This window comes from Lepidochelys kempii, chromosome 8 (assembly GCF_965140265.1).
Source record: "Lepidochelys kempii isolate rLepKem1 chromosome 8, rLepKem1.hap2, whole genome shotgun sequence".
NCBI classification, from domain to species: domain Eukaryota; kingdom Metazoa; phylum Chordata; order Testudines; family Cheloniidae; genus Lepidochelys; species Lepidochelys kempii.
The window spans coordinates 98,113,942-98,132,736 of record NC_133263.1 but is presented as its reverse complement, the minus strand read 5'-3'; the positions used below and the strand labels follow the sequence as shown (position 1 = coordinate 98,132,736).

The following is an 18,795-nucleotide window of genomic DNA, read 5'->3' as shown; positions in this document are numbered from 1 at the left end:
GTTTCTATGAGGTACATTCTCAGTCTGTTTTCTCTAGATTTCTTTGTGTGTCTGTAAAAGGATCTACATATGATGCATGCTTCTAGAATGTGACTTTCTCCTAAACTAAAAACAAACAAAAACAAACAAAACCCAAGATATTCCATGCCCATTGTTTAGAGGCATGACTGCCTGACAGGAAGGACAGTTTTAAAAGCCTTGGGATTTTCTGACATCCTGAACAAAGGAAAACAATGGTGATACAAGAGTACCACCCCAAGGGAAGAGAAAAAAAAAAAGACACTTCTCTCAGACTTAGAGAGAAAATAGGAAACACTATCAAAAACCCTATGAGTATTATGTGAACCAAGTTAACTATATACAACAGAGCACTGAACAGTTAATTGTGAGGCATCAGTGTAATCTTTCAGCCACAGACAACGAGAAGGAATTGAGTTGGGTTGGGACAGCCCAGTTCTTTGTGCATGGGAGCATGAGGACATTCAGGGTACATGTGCCTCCCCAACAGGTACTGCTGACCAAATATCTCCAGCTTGAGTGCACTCAGCACAGGTACACACAAATTGGAATATATATGTGTACAAAGAAGAATCTTAATTCTGGCATTTGCTAACTTTTGAGTGCTTGACTTTGCAGCCTTAATATTTTTCTAACATAACTGGTGTGTAATCTACATAGTGACTAAAACTACTCAACTCCCATATTTAGCCTCTCAATAATTTAAATTAAATGTGACAGCCCTGCAAAAAACCTTAATGATCTGAAAATACAACAGCTGTCTGCCTCTTACATAGATTCATAGGATTCATAGATATTTAGGTCAGAAGGGACCATTATGATCATCTAGTCTGACCTCCTGCACAATGCAGGCCACAGAATTTCACCCACCACTCCTAAAAAAAACCTCACACCTATATCTGTGCTATTGAAGTCCTCAAATTGTAGTTTGAAGACCTCAAGGAGCAGAGAATCCTCCAGCAAGTGACCCGTGCCCCATGCTACAGAGGAAGGCGAAAAACCTCCAGGGCCTTCCAATCTGCCCTGGAGGAAAATTCCTTCCCGACCCCAAATATGGCGATCAGCTAAACCCTGAGCATATGGGCAAGATTCATCAGCCAGATACTACAGAAAATTCTTTCCCGGGTAACTTGGATCTTACCCCATCTAAAAACCCATCACAGGCCATTGGGCCTATTTACCATGAATATTTAATTACCAAAACCATGTTATCCCATCATACCATCTCCTCCATAAACTTATCGAGTTTAATCTTAAAGCAAGATAGATCTTTTGCCCCCACTACTTCCCTCGGAAGGCTATTCCAAAACTTCACTCCTCTAATGGTTAGAAACCTTCGTCTAATTTCTAATCTAAATTTCCTAGTGGCCAGTTTATATCCATTTGTTCTTGTGTCCACATTGGTACTGAGTTTAAATAATTCCTCTCCCTCTCTGGTATTTATCCCTCTGATATATTTATAGAGAGCAATCATATCTCCCCTCAACCTTCTTTTAGTTAGGCTAAACAAGCCAAGCTCCCTGAGTCTCCTTTCATAAGACAAGTTTTCCATTCCTCGGATCATCCTAGTAGCCCTTCTCTGTACCTGTTCCAGTTTGAATTCATCCTTCTTAAACATGGGAGACCAGAACTGCACACAGTATTCCAGGTGAGGTCTCACCAGTGCCTTATATAACGGTACTAAAACCTCCTTATCCCTACTGGAAATACCTCTCCTGATGCATCCCAAGATGACATTAGCTTTTTTCACAGCCATATCACATTGGCAGCTCATAGTCATCCTATGATCAACCAATACTCCAAGGTCCTTTTCCTCCTCCGTTACTTCTAGTTGATGCGTCCCTAGCTTATAACTAAAATTCTTGTTATTAATCCCTAAATGCATGACCTTACACTTCTCACTATTAAATTTCATCCTATTCCTATTACTCCAGTTTACAAGGTCATCCAGATCCTCCTGTAGGGTATCCCTGTCCTTCTCTAAATTAGCAATACCTCCCAGCTTTGTATCATCTGCAAACTTTATTAGCACACTCCCACTTTTTGTGCCCAGGTCAGTAATAAAAAGATTAAATAAGATTGGTCCCAAAACTGATCCTTGAGGAACTCCACTGGTAACCTCCCTCCAACTTGACAGTTCACCTTTCAGTAAGACCCGTTGTAGTCTCCCCTTTAACCAATTCCCTATCCACCTTTCAATTTTCCTATTGATGCCCATCTTATCCAATTTAACTAATAATTCCCCATGTGGCACAGTATCAAACGCCTTACTAAAATCTAAGTAAATTAGATCCACTGCGTTTCCTTTGTCTAAAAAATCTGTTACTCTCTCAAAGAAGGAGATCAGGTTGGTTTGGCACGATCTACCTTTTGTAAAACCATGTTGTATTTTGTCCCATTTACCATTGACTTCAATGTCCTTAACTACCTTCTCCTTCAAAATTTTTTCCAAGACCTTGCATACTACAGATGTCAAACTAACAGGCCTATAATTACTTGGATCACTTTTTTTCCCTTTCTTAAAAATAGGAACTATGTTAGCAATTCTCCAATCATACGGTACAACCCCTGAGTTTACAGATTCATTAAAAATTCTTGCTAATGGGCTTGCAATTTCTTGTGCCAATTCTTTTAATATTCTTGGATGAAGATTATCTGGGCCCCCCGATTTAGTCCCATTAAGCTGTTTGAGTTTCGCTTCTACCTCAGATATGGTGATATCTACCTCCATATCCTCATTCCCATTTATCATGCTACCATTATCCCTAAGATCCTCTTTAGTCTTATTAAAGACTGAGGCAAAGTATTTGTTTAGATATTGGGCCATGCCTAGATTATCCTTGACCTCCACTCCATCCTCAGTTTTTAGCGGTCCCACTTCTTCTTTCTTTGTTTTCTTCCTATTTATATGACTATAGAACCTTTTACTATTGGTTTTAATTCCCTTTGCAAGGTCCAACTCTACTTGACTTTTAGCCTGTCTCACTTTATCCCTACATATTCTGACCTCAATAAGGTAGCTTTCCTTACTGATCCCTCCCTTCTTCCACTCCCTATATGCTTTCTGCTTTTTCTTAATTACCTCTCTAAGATGCTTGCTCATCCAGCTTGGTCTACAACTCCTGCCTATGAATTTTTTCCCCTTTCTTGGGATGCAGGCTTCCGATAGCTTCTGCAGCTTTAATTTAAAATAATCCCAGGCCTCCTCTACCTTTAAACCCATAAATTCTTCAGTCCAATCCACTTCCCTAACTAATTTCCTTAATTTTTGAAAGTCAGCCCTTTTGAAATCAAAAACCCTAGTTGCAGATTTATTTTTGTTAATCCTTCCATTCAGTTTGAACTGAATTAGCTCATGATCACTTGAGCCAAGATTATCCCCTACAACCATCCCCTACATCAGCAGTACAATTCAGATGAAGAAGCTGATAATGTTTGAAACGAACATATGTATGGTTTATAATTATCCTGATTATGACAGGATCTCTATAAAATCTCAAAGCTACCAATATATGCTAATTTCTAAAATACAGAATTAGAATTAATTGCTTTTTTACTTTAATATTTCACAACTTCCAAAAGATTTTGTTTTCTGGTATAAAAGATGGCACAATAAGACTCAGTTTCAAGAATATCAGATATGAAGCGTGGAATATAGAAGACATTAAATTTGGAGAGAATCTGAAATAAGCTATAGCAGTTACTACATGTCTAAAACAAGTGTAAGTTTTCTTGGAAACTGCAGTCATAAAAATGGCCAGATATTGGTATGTAGGCTTTTTGACTGTTTACAATTCTCAACATACCTTAACAGCCCATGGGATGTCGGCTGATGCTGTTCCACTGATTAGTATTGGGCTACTGGCATCAGTCTAATGAAAAACAGATCAAACAAAAATATATTACTTGCAAAGAGAGAACTTGAGTTGCAAGACTTTTCCGCTCATTTGAATGGGCCCTGCTATACAAATCCATAATCACATTTTAATTAATCAACTAATGAAGGTACAATAATTTAGGATAAGAAATTCAAAGTGGCGTGTTCTCTCCACACTCAAAGAAGCACCAAAACGTAATAAAAGTAAGCCTTAATTTATAGCTGTACCATATTCCTTCAATGAAAAGGAAACATTTTAATTGTCTCCACTTTTAACAATCCGAAGAAAAATAAATAGTAAAACCTGTTACACACCTTGTGGGTTATAAATAGTACAAATATCACTTGTTAATTTTTGTAACTGGTGCTCATGAAAATGAGGGAAGACTAGCACCAGAGTTGGGCATAGTGTGACCCGGTGCCATGGAAGCTTTCCCACTCAGTCTTCTAAGTGAAACTTCACTGTTGCCTTTAACATCCTTGTCTTAGGATTTTTTTAAACTAGAAAAAGTTCAATGGCAATGCTAACAAAAAATATTTACTATGGTCTAAATTAACATTTTCTCTTGTGACCCAAGTCTCCAGTAGGGCTAGAAGATTAATGTACTCACTGTTGCACAAAAAGTACATTTTTTTATTTTTCAACAGCACTAAAATCTCCCAGTGAAGATAATGAATATAAAACACTAAACCTTCACAACTTGTAGCTTAAAGTACTTAACGTTAATGAGTTCATCACAGTTTTTTGTTTTTTTTAAAGTGTCTTACAAATCTAGGTGGAGGAACTGGCGAATTAAGACTACTCAGGGAAACGTCCAATCCATTCTGTGCACAGGCCACTAGTCGCAAAGCCACAAAAAATTCCTATGGAGAAAAAACAGATTTTTTAAAGGATTTACTATACAAAAGTAATTTAAATTCAACTGGAGAGCTGACAATTTATATTTCTTCTAAATTGGCACATTTCTTAACAGGATTCATCTTGTTAAACTAATATACTTTATTATTAAGCCTTAATTTATTTCAAATGACTTACAGTAACATTAAAAGTATCAACCATTACACAGTAGCAACTCTAGAAAACCTTAACATCTTACTGAAAGGTTTGCCAAAATATTTAACGGTGCAGCAAGGAAGGGAAAAAAAAACAAAACAAAACAAAAAACTCTGGTCTACTGAAATGAAGCTCCAGTCACCAAGTTTTATTGCATTCATGCCGAGAGAGAGAATGACTCATTTTTTACACTATATATTCTTGGAAATGGGAAGTACCACATTTTCAGAAATATCTTAATAGCCTCAGAAAGGGCTCAAACAACATAGCAATCTATCTTGAGAGGCAACAAATAGCAACCCACAGCCTTAACAGATATGAGGCAGCTTTGGGGCAGGAAGGTGGGACAAATGTTCTCAGATGAAAATATTTTCCTCCATAAGCCATTCTCTTTCCATGCCTTGGTCTCTGCCTGTTTATCACCACATATTTACTGGATTGGAGGACCATCTCAAATTGATATTTTGACTGACTGACTAATATAAGAGACATTTGCTCAAAAATGTATTCGGTATGTGTCAGTCTATTCTTTAACATTACTAAGGGCAGGCTACACTTAAATTGCTGCAGCGGCTGTGCTGATGTAGGGCTTTAGTGAAGACATTACTACGACAATGGGAGAGCTTCTCCCGTCAGCATAGTTAATTCTCCTCCACGAGAGGCAGCAGATACGTTGACGCGAGACCCCCTTCCACTGACAGTGATAGCTACTCCAGGGGTTAGGTTGGTATAACTTCTTCTCTCAATGGTGCTCACCCCCAGTGGCTTTGATCAGAGATTTCTCACAGCAGTATCTGTTCAGCCCGTGCATGTGTGTTAGTCAGTCTCATGCCCTGAGCTATTGTTACATAGTACTGCGTGGGCAAACTGCCCTAATTTCCTTTTCTACTGCAAAGCCCCATGGCAGAAAACTCCGAAGCAGAGGGGAAGGAGGGCAGATAGGGGAGCACCCATAAGGACACACATCTCAAAGAACCACAGTTATTGCACAAAGTGAATAACCATTCCTTCTTCAAATAGTGTCCCTATGGGTGCTCCACTCTAGGTGACTACTGAGCAGTATACTCTAAAGTGGAGTGGGCTTCTAAGTCAAGTCCAGTATGGAGGATAGCACAGCCAAGCCAAACACAGTATCAGAGGCAGAGTCGTGAGTTATTGCATAGTGTTCAGTGAACATATGAACAGATGCCCAAGTAGTGGCTTTACAGATTTCAATAACTGGCATATTTTTGAGGAAGGCTGTAGAAGTAGCAATAAACTTTGTAGAATGAGTGCGTATAACCGAAGGTGGTTGAACACTGCAAGACTGTTAACAAGAGTTAATGCAGCTTGATATCCATTTGGAAAAAGTCTCTGTTTAGAGATTGCTGACCCTTTTGACTTATCTGCTAGTGAGATGCATCACTTCACAAAGGGCTTTGTTCTGTCTAGGTAGAAGGCCAGGGTGTGCAGCAGTGCATCCTGGAGATTTAGACGCAATTTGGTGTGGAAGACAGGCAGGTGAATGTGTTGATTAAGATGGTACTTGGAAGAAACCTTAGATAAGAACTTGGGGCAAAGCCGCAGCATGACCTTGTCCTTAAAAATCATTTCAAGTAGGGTATGCAATTAGGACCCCTAATTCTCCAACATGTCACGCCAACATGATGGCTATCAGGAATGCCATCTTAATTGACAAATGGAGCAGCATGCAAATAGCCAAAGGTTCAAACATCTGTCTTGTAAGGGATTTAAGGAACAGAATGAGGTCCCATACTGGAGTAGGAAGTTGGACTGGCAGATAAAAGGTTTCCCAAACCTCGAAAGAATCTTGCTGTGGTCGGGTGGGTGAAGACAGAATAACCCTCTATTGGGTGGTTGAAAGCCATGATGGTTACCAGCTGGACTCTTCTAGAGCTCATAGACAGGCCCAAGATTTTCAGCATTAGGGTGTATTCCATGATTTCCTGAAGTGATACAGTCGTTGGTGGAATCTGTCTGCAGTCACACCAGGTGGAAAAGCATGTCCATTTTTGAGAATATGTGTAGCAAGTAGATGGTTTCCTGCTGTGTAATAGTACTCTTTTTATGTCTTTCGAGCAGGGTGTATCTAATCCCATGAGCGATTGACCAACCATGCTTTGAGACGAAGCATTAAGAGATTAGGATGAAAAATCTTCCCACCCTCCTGGGAAAGGAGATGGGGAGCAGTGTGGAGAGTAATTTGAGAGCAAACAGACAGCTGTAGAAGGTAAGGCACCCACATTTTCCTGGCCCAGTTTGGAACTATTAGAATGACCCTGGCCTCTATCTTTATTTTGAGCATAACTTTGGCTATTAGGGAGGGTCAGTAGGAATGCATTTAGTAAGGCTGATGACCACTGAAGGTGAAAAGCAACCCCTAAGGATTGGTGACCCAATCCCACCCCTCAAGCAGAAGTTGGTGCATTTCTTGTTTGATTCTATGGTGAACAAGTCTATCTGAGGGGTGCTCCATTGACAGAATATGTAGTATAATATGCTGGGGTCTGTTTCCCACTCATGGTCTCACAAGGAGTGTCTGCTGAATGCATCTGCAGTCACATTCTGAATCCTTGAGAGAGAGGCTGCTGTGTTGATGATCTGGTTGCATATGTACCAGTTCCAAAGCCTGACAGCCTCAGTGCAAAGGAAGGGGGATCATGCTCCTCCTTGGCAGTTGATATCAAACATACATGATAATCTGTCATAATCTTTGTGTTTGCGCCCCTGTTTTGTAGTAGGAATTGGAGGCAGACATATCCAAGTACTCTGAGTTCCAGCAGATTGATATGTAGCATCATCTCTTGCGACATCCACTTGCCCTGGATCATGTAAGCGTCTAGATGTGCTCCCCACCGTAGCAGAGAGGCATGTGTCATCATAATGATCATTGGCGGAGGACTTGCAAATGGAACTCCTGTGCACAAATTATGATGGTCTTTCCACCAGTTGAAGGATTGTTTTACAAAAGGTAGGTATGGAAAAAAGCATATTTAGACTGTCTAGTGGGTGACTAGACAGTTCTGATCCACCCTTCAAGGCAGGGCATTCAAAGTCTTGCATGTTCTGTAATGTACGTAATGGCTGCCGTATGTCTCAATAACTGAATGCAATTCCTGACAGTGGTTTTGGGGCTGAGATGAATTGTGTTTCTTATGTTGGAAAGAGCCACAAACCTGTGCAGAGAAGGTAGGCTCTCGCTATCACTGAATTGAGATGTGCCTCTATGAACTCTAAGTTTTGCACAGGGGTCAAGGTTAAATTTTGTATATTCGGTTGTAGGCCCCTTTCGAGGAAGAAGTCTATGGCCTCAAAAGTTGCCTGAGACATCACTTCCAGTGAGCCACCCTTCAGCAACCAGTCATCCTTTCCTGTGGAGCTGCTCTACTACCAGCACCACGATCTTTGAGAAAGTCCCCTGCGGCTAATGATGTGCCGAAGGAGAGCACTCTGTATTGGAAGTGAACCTGGCCAAGAATAAAGCAGAGAACCGCTTGTGGGATGGGTGGATAACAATGTGGAAATAAGGACATTGAAAGTTGAGGGCTGAGAACCAATCCCCTTCCTCTAGCACCATCGTTTTGAATTTCTGTACCTTCACATAGGTGTTGAGTAGTCTCAGGTTTAGGATGGGTCTCCAACCTCCACACCTTTTTGGTAACAGGAAGTACATTGAATAAAACACCTTCCTTCTGTGCAACATGGGGACTGGTTGTATAGCTCCCAAGCATAAGAGAGAGAGTCTATTTCTTGATAAAGCACACTCTCATGACAGGGATCCCTGAAAAGCGATGGGGAAGGGGGGGTTCATTGGTGGAAATGAAGTAAAGAGGATGGTGTCATCGGTGGAGATGATCTCCAAAACCCAATTGTCCACAGTGATTAACTCCCAGGCTCGTGTGAAATGATGGAGGCGGTCACCGAAGGGAAGAAGGCTGGTGAATCAGTGCAGCAGAAGGGGACGAGGATGGCAGTTCAAACCCTTGACCAATCCATCAAAATTACTTCTTGGAGGTGGACAGCAGCAAAGCTGAGAAGAGGACCGTTTCCTTCTCTGAAATCTCTGCCTTCTCTAGTGTGACTCATATAACCTCTGGCAGGCGGGGAATTGGACGGGGCAGGGTCTCTGGGCCATCTGAGACTTGCTGAGCTCTCTCTTGTACATGGGAGTATAGATACCAAGTGAATGCAAGGTCACTCTAGAGTCCTTCCATGTTAGCACAGACTAGTCTGTGCTATGTGCGAACTTAGACCCATCAAAAGGAAGGTCCTCAACTGAACTCTGAACGCTTTCAGGAATCCAGAGAGCTGGAGCCAGTAGGCTCCTCTCATCACCACCACTGTAGCAAATGAACAAGCAGAAATATCAGTGACGTCACAGCAGGCTTGTAGGGTTGTCCCGGCAAGAAGTTGGCCCTCCACAACAATAGCCTGGAACTGTTCTCTGTGTTGTATTGGTAGCGGGTCAACGAATGAGGTCAGCTTGGTATAGTTCCCATAGTTGTATTTTGCCATCAAGGCCGGACTATTGGCAATTCTAAATTGTAGGCAGACTGAGGAGTAAGACTTTCTCCCGAGTAAATCCAGGCACTTGTGGTCTTTGTCGCAAGGTGTGGATTTAGCATGGTGCTGCCTACTACTACTAAGGAGTTAGGTGAGGGATGGGAAAATAACCCTGATTCCTTTGCTAGGACATAATACTTTTTATCTGCTCTTTTGCATGTAGGCAGAATAGAAGCTGGGGTGTGCCTCACTAGCAGGCAAGGCTATACAGGCCGATGAGGGTGAGTGGAGGAGGTTGAGGAGCTTATGATGAGGCTCTAACGCCTTGAGGCGAATCTGCAATCCTCTTGACCAGGTCCTGTAAAAGTTTAAAATAAACTGCCAGGGTTGGAGGAGGAAGCATGACTGCTTCATCAAGAGATGAAGAGAAGATATTGGCCATAGAGTAGATCCCTTCTCTGGCCCTAGCCTCCTAGAGGGAGTAGATGATGCCTCTCTATGGTGGGTGGCACTTAAAAAATTGTTGGTGATAAGCCACCCATGGGTCCCAATATGGCCAGGGAGGAGGTGCATACGGCATGGGAGTAGGCACCTGGTGGTAAATGTGGGCTATGAACAGTTGCAGCTTCAGCAGAGGCGTCTGGGAAGGGACTTCTCTAGGAGTGAGGAGGAGAGCCCTGAACCGACACCTAGGAGACCGAGGCAAGGTCTTCATCAGAATCCTCTTCCTCAAGTTCACTCAGGAATGGTGGAGCACCAGGAGAGGTCTGAGGTAATAGCTGGTACTGGGCAAAGTTCAGGTAAGCTGGTTGTTCTCGGTACCAACAGCACCTTTGGAGCTCAGAAGCACAGAATCAGGTATGTCAGATAAAGCCAGGTCCTAGGGAAAATGGAACTCCTGCTGTACCGCAAGGGTGATCGGTACTGAGGCTGAAGTCTGAGGTGAGGTAGTCATGGCTGAGGCTGGCTATAGTACCACAGAGACTGGGAGCTCAGAGGGAAGCGCAGTTGCTGACAGTACCGAAGGTCTTGTGTGCTCCAAGGGAGGCATGGTCAGAGCCCAAGTGGGCTTCTTGGGTACCGAGGAAGAGCTCTTCTTGCCACCATGATCTGATAACAGTCCAGATGGTCTCTCTGGGCCCATGGCTTTGCCACCTTGCAGTCTAGCTGTGCCCTGGGTACCTAAGGAATAAGGAGGCTCAACAGTACCTGATTGTGATGCTGGGGTAGCTGAGGAAACTGATGACCTCAGCTTTTTAGAGATGGGTGCTCTAGCTGGCGAATCCAGGATATGTTCTTTCAAGGGCTTACGAGAGGAGTCCTGTCTTCCTCTTAGATGCCCTGGAACTGTGGGGCTCTGAGGCAGCAGACTTGCGTGGGGACCGACATATGGGGGGGTGGGGGGGTGTCCCTTGGCCTGGGTTGGAGGCCAGATGTAGAGAGCTCTCCATCATGAGAAGGTGGAGCTTTCTCTGTATTTTTTCTGGCTCTTGATTTCAATGCCAGACAAAAGTTGCACTTCTGATGAACATGCAATTCTCAAAGACAACAGATACAGTGTGAGTGTCCGTCATGGACCAGAATTGCTTCCCAGCAAGACAGGCAGCGCTTGAAGCCAGGAGAACCAGGCATTCCCTCTCAGTAAGAAGTAGAAACTACGTAGAGAAAATGAACCTTTTTTTTTAAAGCAAGAAGCTCTCTCACATTTCCTTACTATGCAAAGCTAGCACTAACACTACTACTAACCATCAGTCAGAGAGAAAAACAGAGTTGAGGAAATCACAGCAGGACAACTGCTAAAGCTCCGTCTCAGGCTGAGAAGGAACTGAGGGCGGTTCGCCCCCGCAGTGCTATAACACAATCGAAGGGGGCACAAGAACGACTGACTACCACGCATGCGTGGACCAAATGGACACTGCTATGAGAAATCGCTGCTCAAAATGTGTAGGTAGAATGGAGCAACCATAGAGACACTACTCGAAGAAGAACTTTAACTTATTCCTGAGTATAGCATCATGGTTCTCAATGTATTATATTGTATAGTGACACTGAGGCCAAGTAGGAATGGTGAAATCAACACCAGTGAATTGTGTTTTTCAAATTCATTGTAGGGACATTCAAACTAGAAATATTAGCCTTTTTACAGGAAGCATTCGGTTTAAAAATCCTTTATCCTTGCTTCCAACAAAACAATACTGCATTCTTAAGGAAATTCTGTATTCCTCTGAATTCTAGTTTAAAAAAAATCTGTTTGCTAATATTTTAAACAAGAAATTTTTCATCCAAACAAACTTATTCCCTTAATGAAACAGTTAAAATAATCCTACCTGTTTGTTCAGGATACCTTTGCCATCCGTATCAGCTAAATCCCAAATCTAAATTAAAAAAGAATTAAAAAAACATGGTTTATAGTTGTGCCAGCAAAATTGTTGCTAACTGACAAATCCTCATCCTACTTAGACAAGGAATGTAACTCAAGTATAAATCTCTAATCCTAGGACTGCAAATTCTTCATAATAATGACTCATTTATGTTGACAAATGTAAATACTCTTATAATTTTATGCAACTAATAGTTAAATTGAAGAGCAAAGATAAGAGACAATGGAACTTGAATCCATTAGCTAACTAGATTTGTCCAATTGTCAAAAAACACCGAGCAAGCCATCGAAAGAGAGTTAAGGAGTATTTGGCCCAATGCACTTCATTCTTCAACTGTTGCTTGTTTTACATTACTTCAGTAATTTTACTCCACTTTCCACAGAATCTGCTAATCATGCCTAATGATTTCTTATTAAATACACAAAGGAAACAGAATCCAGTAATTTAACCATTAAATCTTTAACGTACCTTTGTACACAAGATATACATTTCAAAGTGGAAAAAAATCCCTTTTGGACACCACACTACTGTAAGGGGTATTGTATGTTTTATTTATATTGCCATAACAAGTTTCCCAAAAAAAAAAAAAAAAAAAAAAAACCAACAATTTTAAGTTTCTGAAGATTAAAAAGTAATTGGGGATCCAAGAATTGCATTCCTTATTCTTTGAAAGAGCAAAACTGAAAATCAAATTCGGGGAGCCCACAAAGCAGCGCAGAGAAACACGTTAAGGTCACGGAGCTCAATATTTTAAAGTAAACGTAAATATAAATTTTTACAATCTGTTACAGTCTACAAATTAAAAGTTTGAACAAACTCAGAGTTCAATTTATTTACTCAATCACATGACAATTTTTAGGCTAGCTGCAAATTTGTCAATAGTTTATAAATCATGGAATTAAGGTCACCACTCCGTCCTCATTTTTCATGTACTATAGAAAATTTTGATCAGTTATAGTTTAAGGAAAAGTCACATTTTATAACTAAAGTACCTGCGCAACTTACCTAATAAAATTCTATAATGTAGGTTTGTATCTAGTATAAAATGCATGTTAGAGTGCCAAATGACCAAAATGTCCTTAGAATATATATTTTCTACCATTTAAAATAAAGTACCTGGGCTCTGTCATTTACTGGTTATATGGTCACAAGTAACATACTACATAGGAAGTGCAGAGCACCCTCAGAGTGCTTAGTACTTTATAGGATCAAACCTTAATCCTCATAGCATAACTTGCACAGTAAGTACAATACTATTTATCCACAGAGGTTGTATCAGTGATTTTAAGGTACTTTGGTTGAGAGGTGCAATATATAAAAGCAAATTGTATATGTGTGTGTGTGTATATATATATAAAAATAAAATGAGATTATGAAATATATATACACTAGTAATTCAATTCTGAAATGAAATTGACAACAGCTATAGGCAGCATAATTAAAGGCGTAATATTACTCATTATACCTTTCCAAGTACTAAGTCTGTCAGCCCAGATTTTTTCAAGAAAGCAGCAGCATCAGAAGCCACCACTCTTCCAGTGTTACCAGAATCAACCTGTAAGAGACATCATCACAGGTTAGCACTCTGAATTGCTGCAACATACACCTGCCCCATCATTAGGCTACCAGGGAAGAGTGCACATATTTTCTACTCTAAAGTGACCAAGTTCTCTCCAGTGTATTTCCACAGCTTCCTTTCAAAATGAATGCATTTTACATTAGAACTGATGCATTTTAATCTGGGTGCTAAAATGAATCCACTATTTCACTGCCAAGGCCCCAGAGGTTAACATTTTAGGCTAAGTTTATGCACACTTTGTACTTAAGAGTTAATACTAGGGACTTAAATATTACATTAGTTTTTATTTATGATCATACATACGTTTTGTAATCTATTTAATATTAACAGACTTACAGAGAAGATCTGAGAAATAACTTATCACGATGCTGCTACTATAGTCTATTAAAACTATATTTTATTTAGAGACAGACAAAAAAAATACTAAACTTCATTCCAGGAATTTAACCACACAACAGATTCAGTTTTATTATATTCAACATAAAAAAAAAAAGGGAACAGCCACACAGGAATCAGAATATTTAAAATCAAACAGCTAACATAAAACTTTCATTACATTGAAGATACTCAGAGAATTGAACTCAGCTCTCCTTTAGTTCCAAGTTAGCACCCTAACCACTAGATCACCTTCCTCTCACAGTTTATTTTAAATATAGATTGGAATAATTCTAGTAAGAAATGAAGGAAGATAGTAACATGCATCCAACATGAAATACCTCATTTATTTGTAAGTGTTACAAATAAAAGCTTTAAGGGTGGCATTCAAGAGTTTTCTACCATTGATTATGGTTGTGTTTTAAAGTCTCCAGCAGAAGTTATAGGATTTCAAGTATACATCTGAGCAATGCTCAAAAAAGAAATTGTACAGTAGAGATCTTATTTGAGTTAGACCACCACCTGAATCTCTTCTAATGAGTTCTTCCTAATTGTATATTTTCTCCTTCAGTAACTATGCCTCCAAAGTATCTGGCTTCTATGTAGATACAGGAATCTTCAAGAGACAGGTTAAATTTCATTGAGTAGTTCAGAGTTCATTATTAATAAGCCCTGGAAAAGTCTGCAATGGTCAACTGGTCCTTGGCCATCCCAGCTTTTAGAGTTAGCCTTTTCCTCTCCTGGAGGAAACGGAGGTAATTTGCACATCGAGGAAGTCAATGATAATTCTGGCAGCACACTGAGGTACAAGATTGCATTCTTCCACATTTACAGAGAGGTCCCTAGGACAGGATGTCACCTAATCTCCTGAGGGAGCAAAATCTTATAGCCATAAGAACATAAAAATGGCCATACTGGGTCAGACCAAAGGTCCATCCAGCCCAGTATCCTGTCTACCGACAGTGGCCAATGCCAGGTTCCCCAGAGGGAGTGAACCTAACAGGTAATGATCAAGTGATCTCTCTCCTGCCATCCATCTCCATCCTCTGACAGAGGCGAGGGACACCGTTCCTTACCCATCCTGGCCAATAGCCATTAATGGACTTAACCTCCATGAATTTATCCAGTTCTCTTTTAAACCCTGTTATAGTCCTAGCCTTCACAACCTCCTCAGGCAAAGAGTTCAACAGTCTGTGCGCTGAGTGAAGAAGAACTTCCTTTTATTTGTTTTAAACCTGCTACCCTTTAATTTCATTTGGTGGCCCCTAGTTCTTATATTATGGGAAATGTAAATAACTTTTCCTTAGTCACTTTCTCCATACCACTCATGTTTTTATATACCTCTATCATATCCCCCCTTAGTCTCCTCTTTTCCAAGCTGAAAAGTGCTAGCCTCTTTAATCTCTCCTTATATGGGACCCGTTCCAAACCCCTAATCATTTTAGTTGCCCTTTTCTGAACCTTATCTAATGCCTATATCTTTTTTGAGATGAGGGGACCACATCTGTATGCAGTGCTCAAGATGTGGGTGTTCCATGGATTTATATAAGGGCAATAAGATATTCTCCATCGTATTATCTATCCCTTTTTTAAGGATTCCTAAAACCCCATTTGCTTTTTTGACTGCCGCTGCACACTGTGTGGACGTCTTCAGAGAACTATCCACGATGACTCCAAGATCTTTTTCCTGATTAGTTATAGCTAAATTAGCCCCCATCATATTGTATGTACAGTTGGGGTTATTTTTTTCCAATGTAAAGTGACGCACATTTATCCACATTAAATTTAATTTGCCATTTTGTTGCCCAGTCACTTAGTTTGGTGAGATCTTTTTGAAGTTCTTCACAGTCTGCTTTGGTCTTAACTATCTTGAGCAGTTTAGTATCATCTGAAAACTTTGCCACCTCGCTGTTTACCCCTTTCTCCAGATCATTTATGAATAAGTTGAATAGGACTGGTCCTAGGACTGACACTTGGGCAACACCACTAGTTACCCCTCTCCATTCTGAAAATTTACTATTTATTCCTACCCTTTGTTCCCTGTCTTTTAACCAGTTCTCAATCCACAAAAAGATCTTCCCTCTTATCCCATGACAACTTAATTTACGTAAGAGCCTTTGGTGAGGGACCTTGTCAAAGGCTTTCTGGAAATCTAAGTACACTATGTCCACGAGTTTGTTGACCCCTTCAAAGAACTCTAATAGATTAGTAAGACACGATTTCCCTTTCAGAAACCATGTTGACTTCTGCGCAACAATTTACGTTCTTCTATGTGTCTGACAATTTTATTCTTTACTACTGTTTCAACGAATTTGCCTGGTGCTGACGTTAGACTTACCAGTCTGTAATCGCAGGGATTGCCTCTAGAGCCCTTTTTAAATATTGGCATTAAATTAGCTATCTTCCAGTCACTAGGTACAGAAGCTGATTTAAAGGACAGGTTACAAACCATAGTTAATAGTTCCACAGTTTCACATTTGAGTTCTTTCAGAACTCTTGGGTGAATGCCATCTGGCCCCAGTGACTTGTTACTGTTAAGTTTCTCAATTAATTCCAAAGCCTCCTCTAGTGACACTTCAGCCTGTGACAATTCCTCAGATTTGCTATCTACAAAAGACATACATCAGATTGTAAAGAATCAACTGAAAGCAATGTGCTACTTTGAGTTTCTGTAAAGTAGTAAAGTTTCAAACACATGCAATTATAGATGTTTGGTTACAAACATTCAAGTTGAATAGGTTAGTATTTCCTTTTGTTTGGTCTTTGACAAGACAATTATTGATGTTCTTTTGACTGATGTATATTTTTGCGAGGCTGGGCAGACCAAGTGCCAGCTCATGCCAAGGCCCATGGGCCTCATGGAACACTGAAATGCATAGCTGGAAACTATCCTGGTTCACCTGCGTATTAGTATTGTTAAAACTAATATCAGAACTATAGGAATGCATTTAGACTTTATGTTTGTAGGATTCTCCATGTATTAAATCTTACTTATAATATCTGTACCCCATGTTATAAAGGTAATATTGTGTTTGCTCTGCAACTATAGAAGTGTTGGCTAAAACTGTAAAACCCAGCAGTCAGGAGAGAAGCATTTCCAAATGTGAAATACTAGCTTGCCACAAGAGATGTCTTCCACTCCCCAACAAAAGAAGGCATATAGACACCAAACAATTGTAGAAACATAAGTGGACAAAAGACATCACTGATTGCTTCCCCACATCCATGAAGAGGACATGTGCAAAAGCACTTATCCAATCATAGCTTGGACACTGCGGGGAGGGGTGGGGGGGTGGAGTGCATAAAAATCCCTGTCAAGAAGAAATTTTTATCATTATGCTGCCTGGAATTTGGAGAGGACAACATTTCCAAGCATAAGCAAGGGATCCCCCAAGCTGCTTATCCCTAAAAGGCATATAGAGCTTCCACATTATAGCAGCTTCTATTATCTTTTGCAACCTACGACTAACTCATTTGTGTGTGTGAGTGCGTGCACCTGCTTTAATCTTGTAAACATTTCTTTTTTTCTAGGTTATCACAGGACTGGCTACAAGTGTTATCTTTGGTAAGAGATCTAAGGTACAACTAACATGCGGTCAGCGACAGATCCTTTGGGACAGAGAGTAACGTGAATATTATTGTGATTTCTGGTGAAAGGGACTCTCTGCTATGAAGGCAGGCTTGCCTGGGTGGCAAGATACACCGGAGAGCCCAAAGAGATTGTCTGATTTAATGTTAAAGCTGTCAGAGTGCTTTAGAGTTCACACTTGTTACTTGGTTGGTGAAATCTAATTATAGAACATACAACCAGTTTGGGGTTTATGCCTCTTTCCTTGACAGTCTGCCTCGAGGTTGGCACTCATGCTCATGAGCTACTCTAGACAGCTCGACAATTTTACCTAGCTCTTTTTTATACCAACCAGGTAGAAGTACTGGGAGAACTACAAGAAAGTACAACATTAAGGGGAAAACATTCACTTAATCAAGCTGACTCAGCTAAGTAATGGAAGGTTATGCCATCTTTGAAAATCTTAAAGTAAAGGTATATAAAAAGTTGTTGCACATTTAGCATGATTACTTTAGTTAAGCTAGGCAAAATTTGTATGCACCATCTTCTCAGATATCTGAATCCCCCAGAGGACCACTAAAACATAAAAATTAGTTAAACTCTCAATGGATGGGTGCATACACAATATCATATTTATATGTATACCAAACAGTATGCTGTATAAGCCTCCAAGGATTCTGTAAGGGATCAAATACAGTCTTGTGTTTCACATATAAAGCAGGACAAAAACAACTTCAAAAAACAAAAACAACTTCATGTTCTTTATCATGGATTGTAATGCCCTGAAATTCTGCAGGATTTGACAGCTATTACAAGCATTACAAAGGACAGAGCAAAACAAATATAACTGAGGACACTTGGCCTTCAGCCAATCTTTAAAGACAAAGACTGATCGGGAGCTGTTCAAACAAAATATGAAAATGGAAAATTGAAGAATGGGTGAGTGATGGAATTCAATTCATGTCCCAAATTAAATTTGGCCAATACTTCAAAAGATAATCCCAGAGGCAGAGAGGGCATTTAATAATCCCAAAGTCTTTTTTAATCCATTGTTTAGTTGATCAATTAAGTGTAATGTTAATTGAATATTATGATTTGTAGCTCTCTCTGAAATAAATTGAGAATGGCTAAGAAGAAGTGATGCTAGAGAAAGTTCAATAGTTTGCTTAAACAAAAAAACCCTCTCTAGTATGTTCTTGCTTATATTGGTAAATATCTACGGTCTTTTGTATTTTCTTTTAAAACCAGGAGTACAATTATACTGTCTTGCAAACAGAAATTGGAAAATTCTCCCTGTTCAAGGAAGTAACAGAACATTTGAGGTATTCAGAGCACTAGACACTCCTGAAGACATGAATAGAATTCACTGATAAAAGCTTTGATAAAAATGCCCTGGAGATTTGCCATTTGGCAGGTACCTTGGAGCAGGTTCACCTTAAT

The 18,795-nt window shown here is 40.1% G+C and overlaps 1 protein-coding gene across 7 annotated transcripts in view; it reads right to left on the bottom strand.

The window, feature by feature from the left end:
- EPS15 (epidermal growth factor receptor pathway substrate 15) overlaps window positions 1-18,795 on the bottom strand; it is a 111,268-nt gene that overhangs the window by 77,484 nt on the left and 14,989 nt on the right. For all 7 annotated transcript variants that reach the window (XM_073357728.1, XM_073357727.1, XM_073357729.1 and 4 more), the window contains exons 3-6: window positions 13,299-13,388; window positions 11,780-11,827; window positions 4,664-4,759; window positions 3,825-3,890 (exon numbers count right to left, since the gene is read on the bottom strand). In XM_073357728.1, the coding sequence (XP_073213829.1) occupies window positions 3,825-3,890; window positions 4,664-4,759; window positions 11,780-11,827; window positions 13,299-13,388 (300 nt within the window). The remainder of the gene's footprint in view (window positions 1-3,824; window positions 3,891-4,663; window positions 4,760-11,779; window positions 11,828-13,298; window positions 13,389-18,795) is intronic.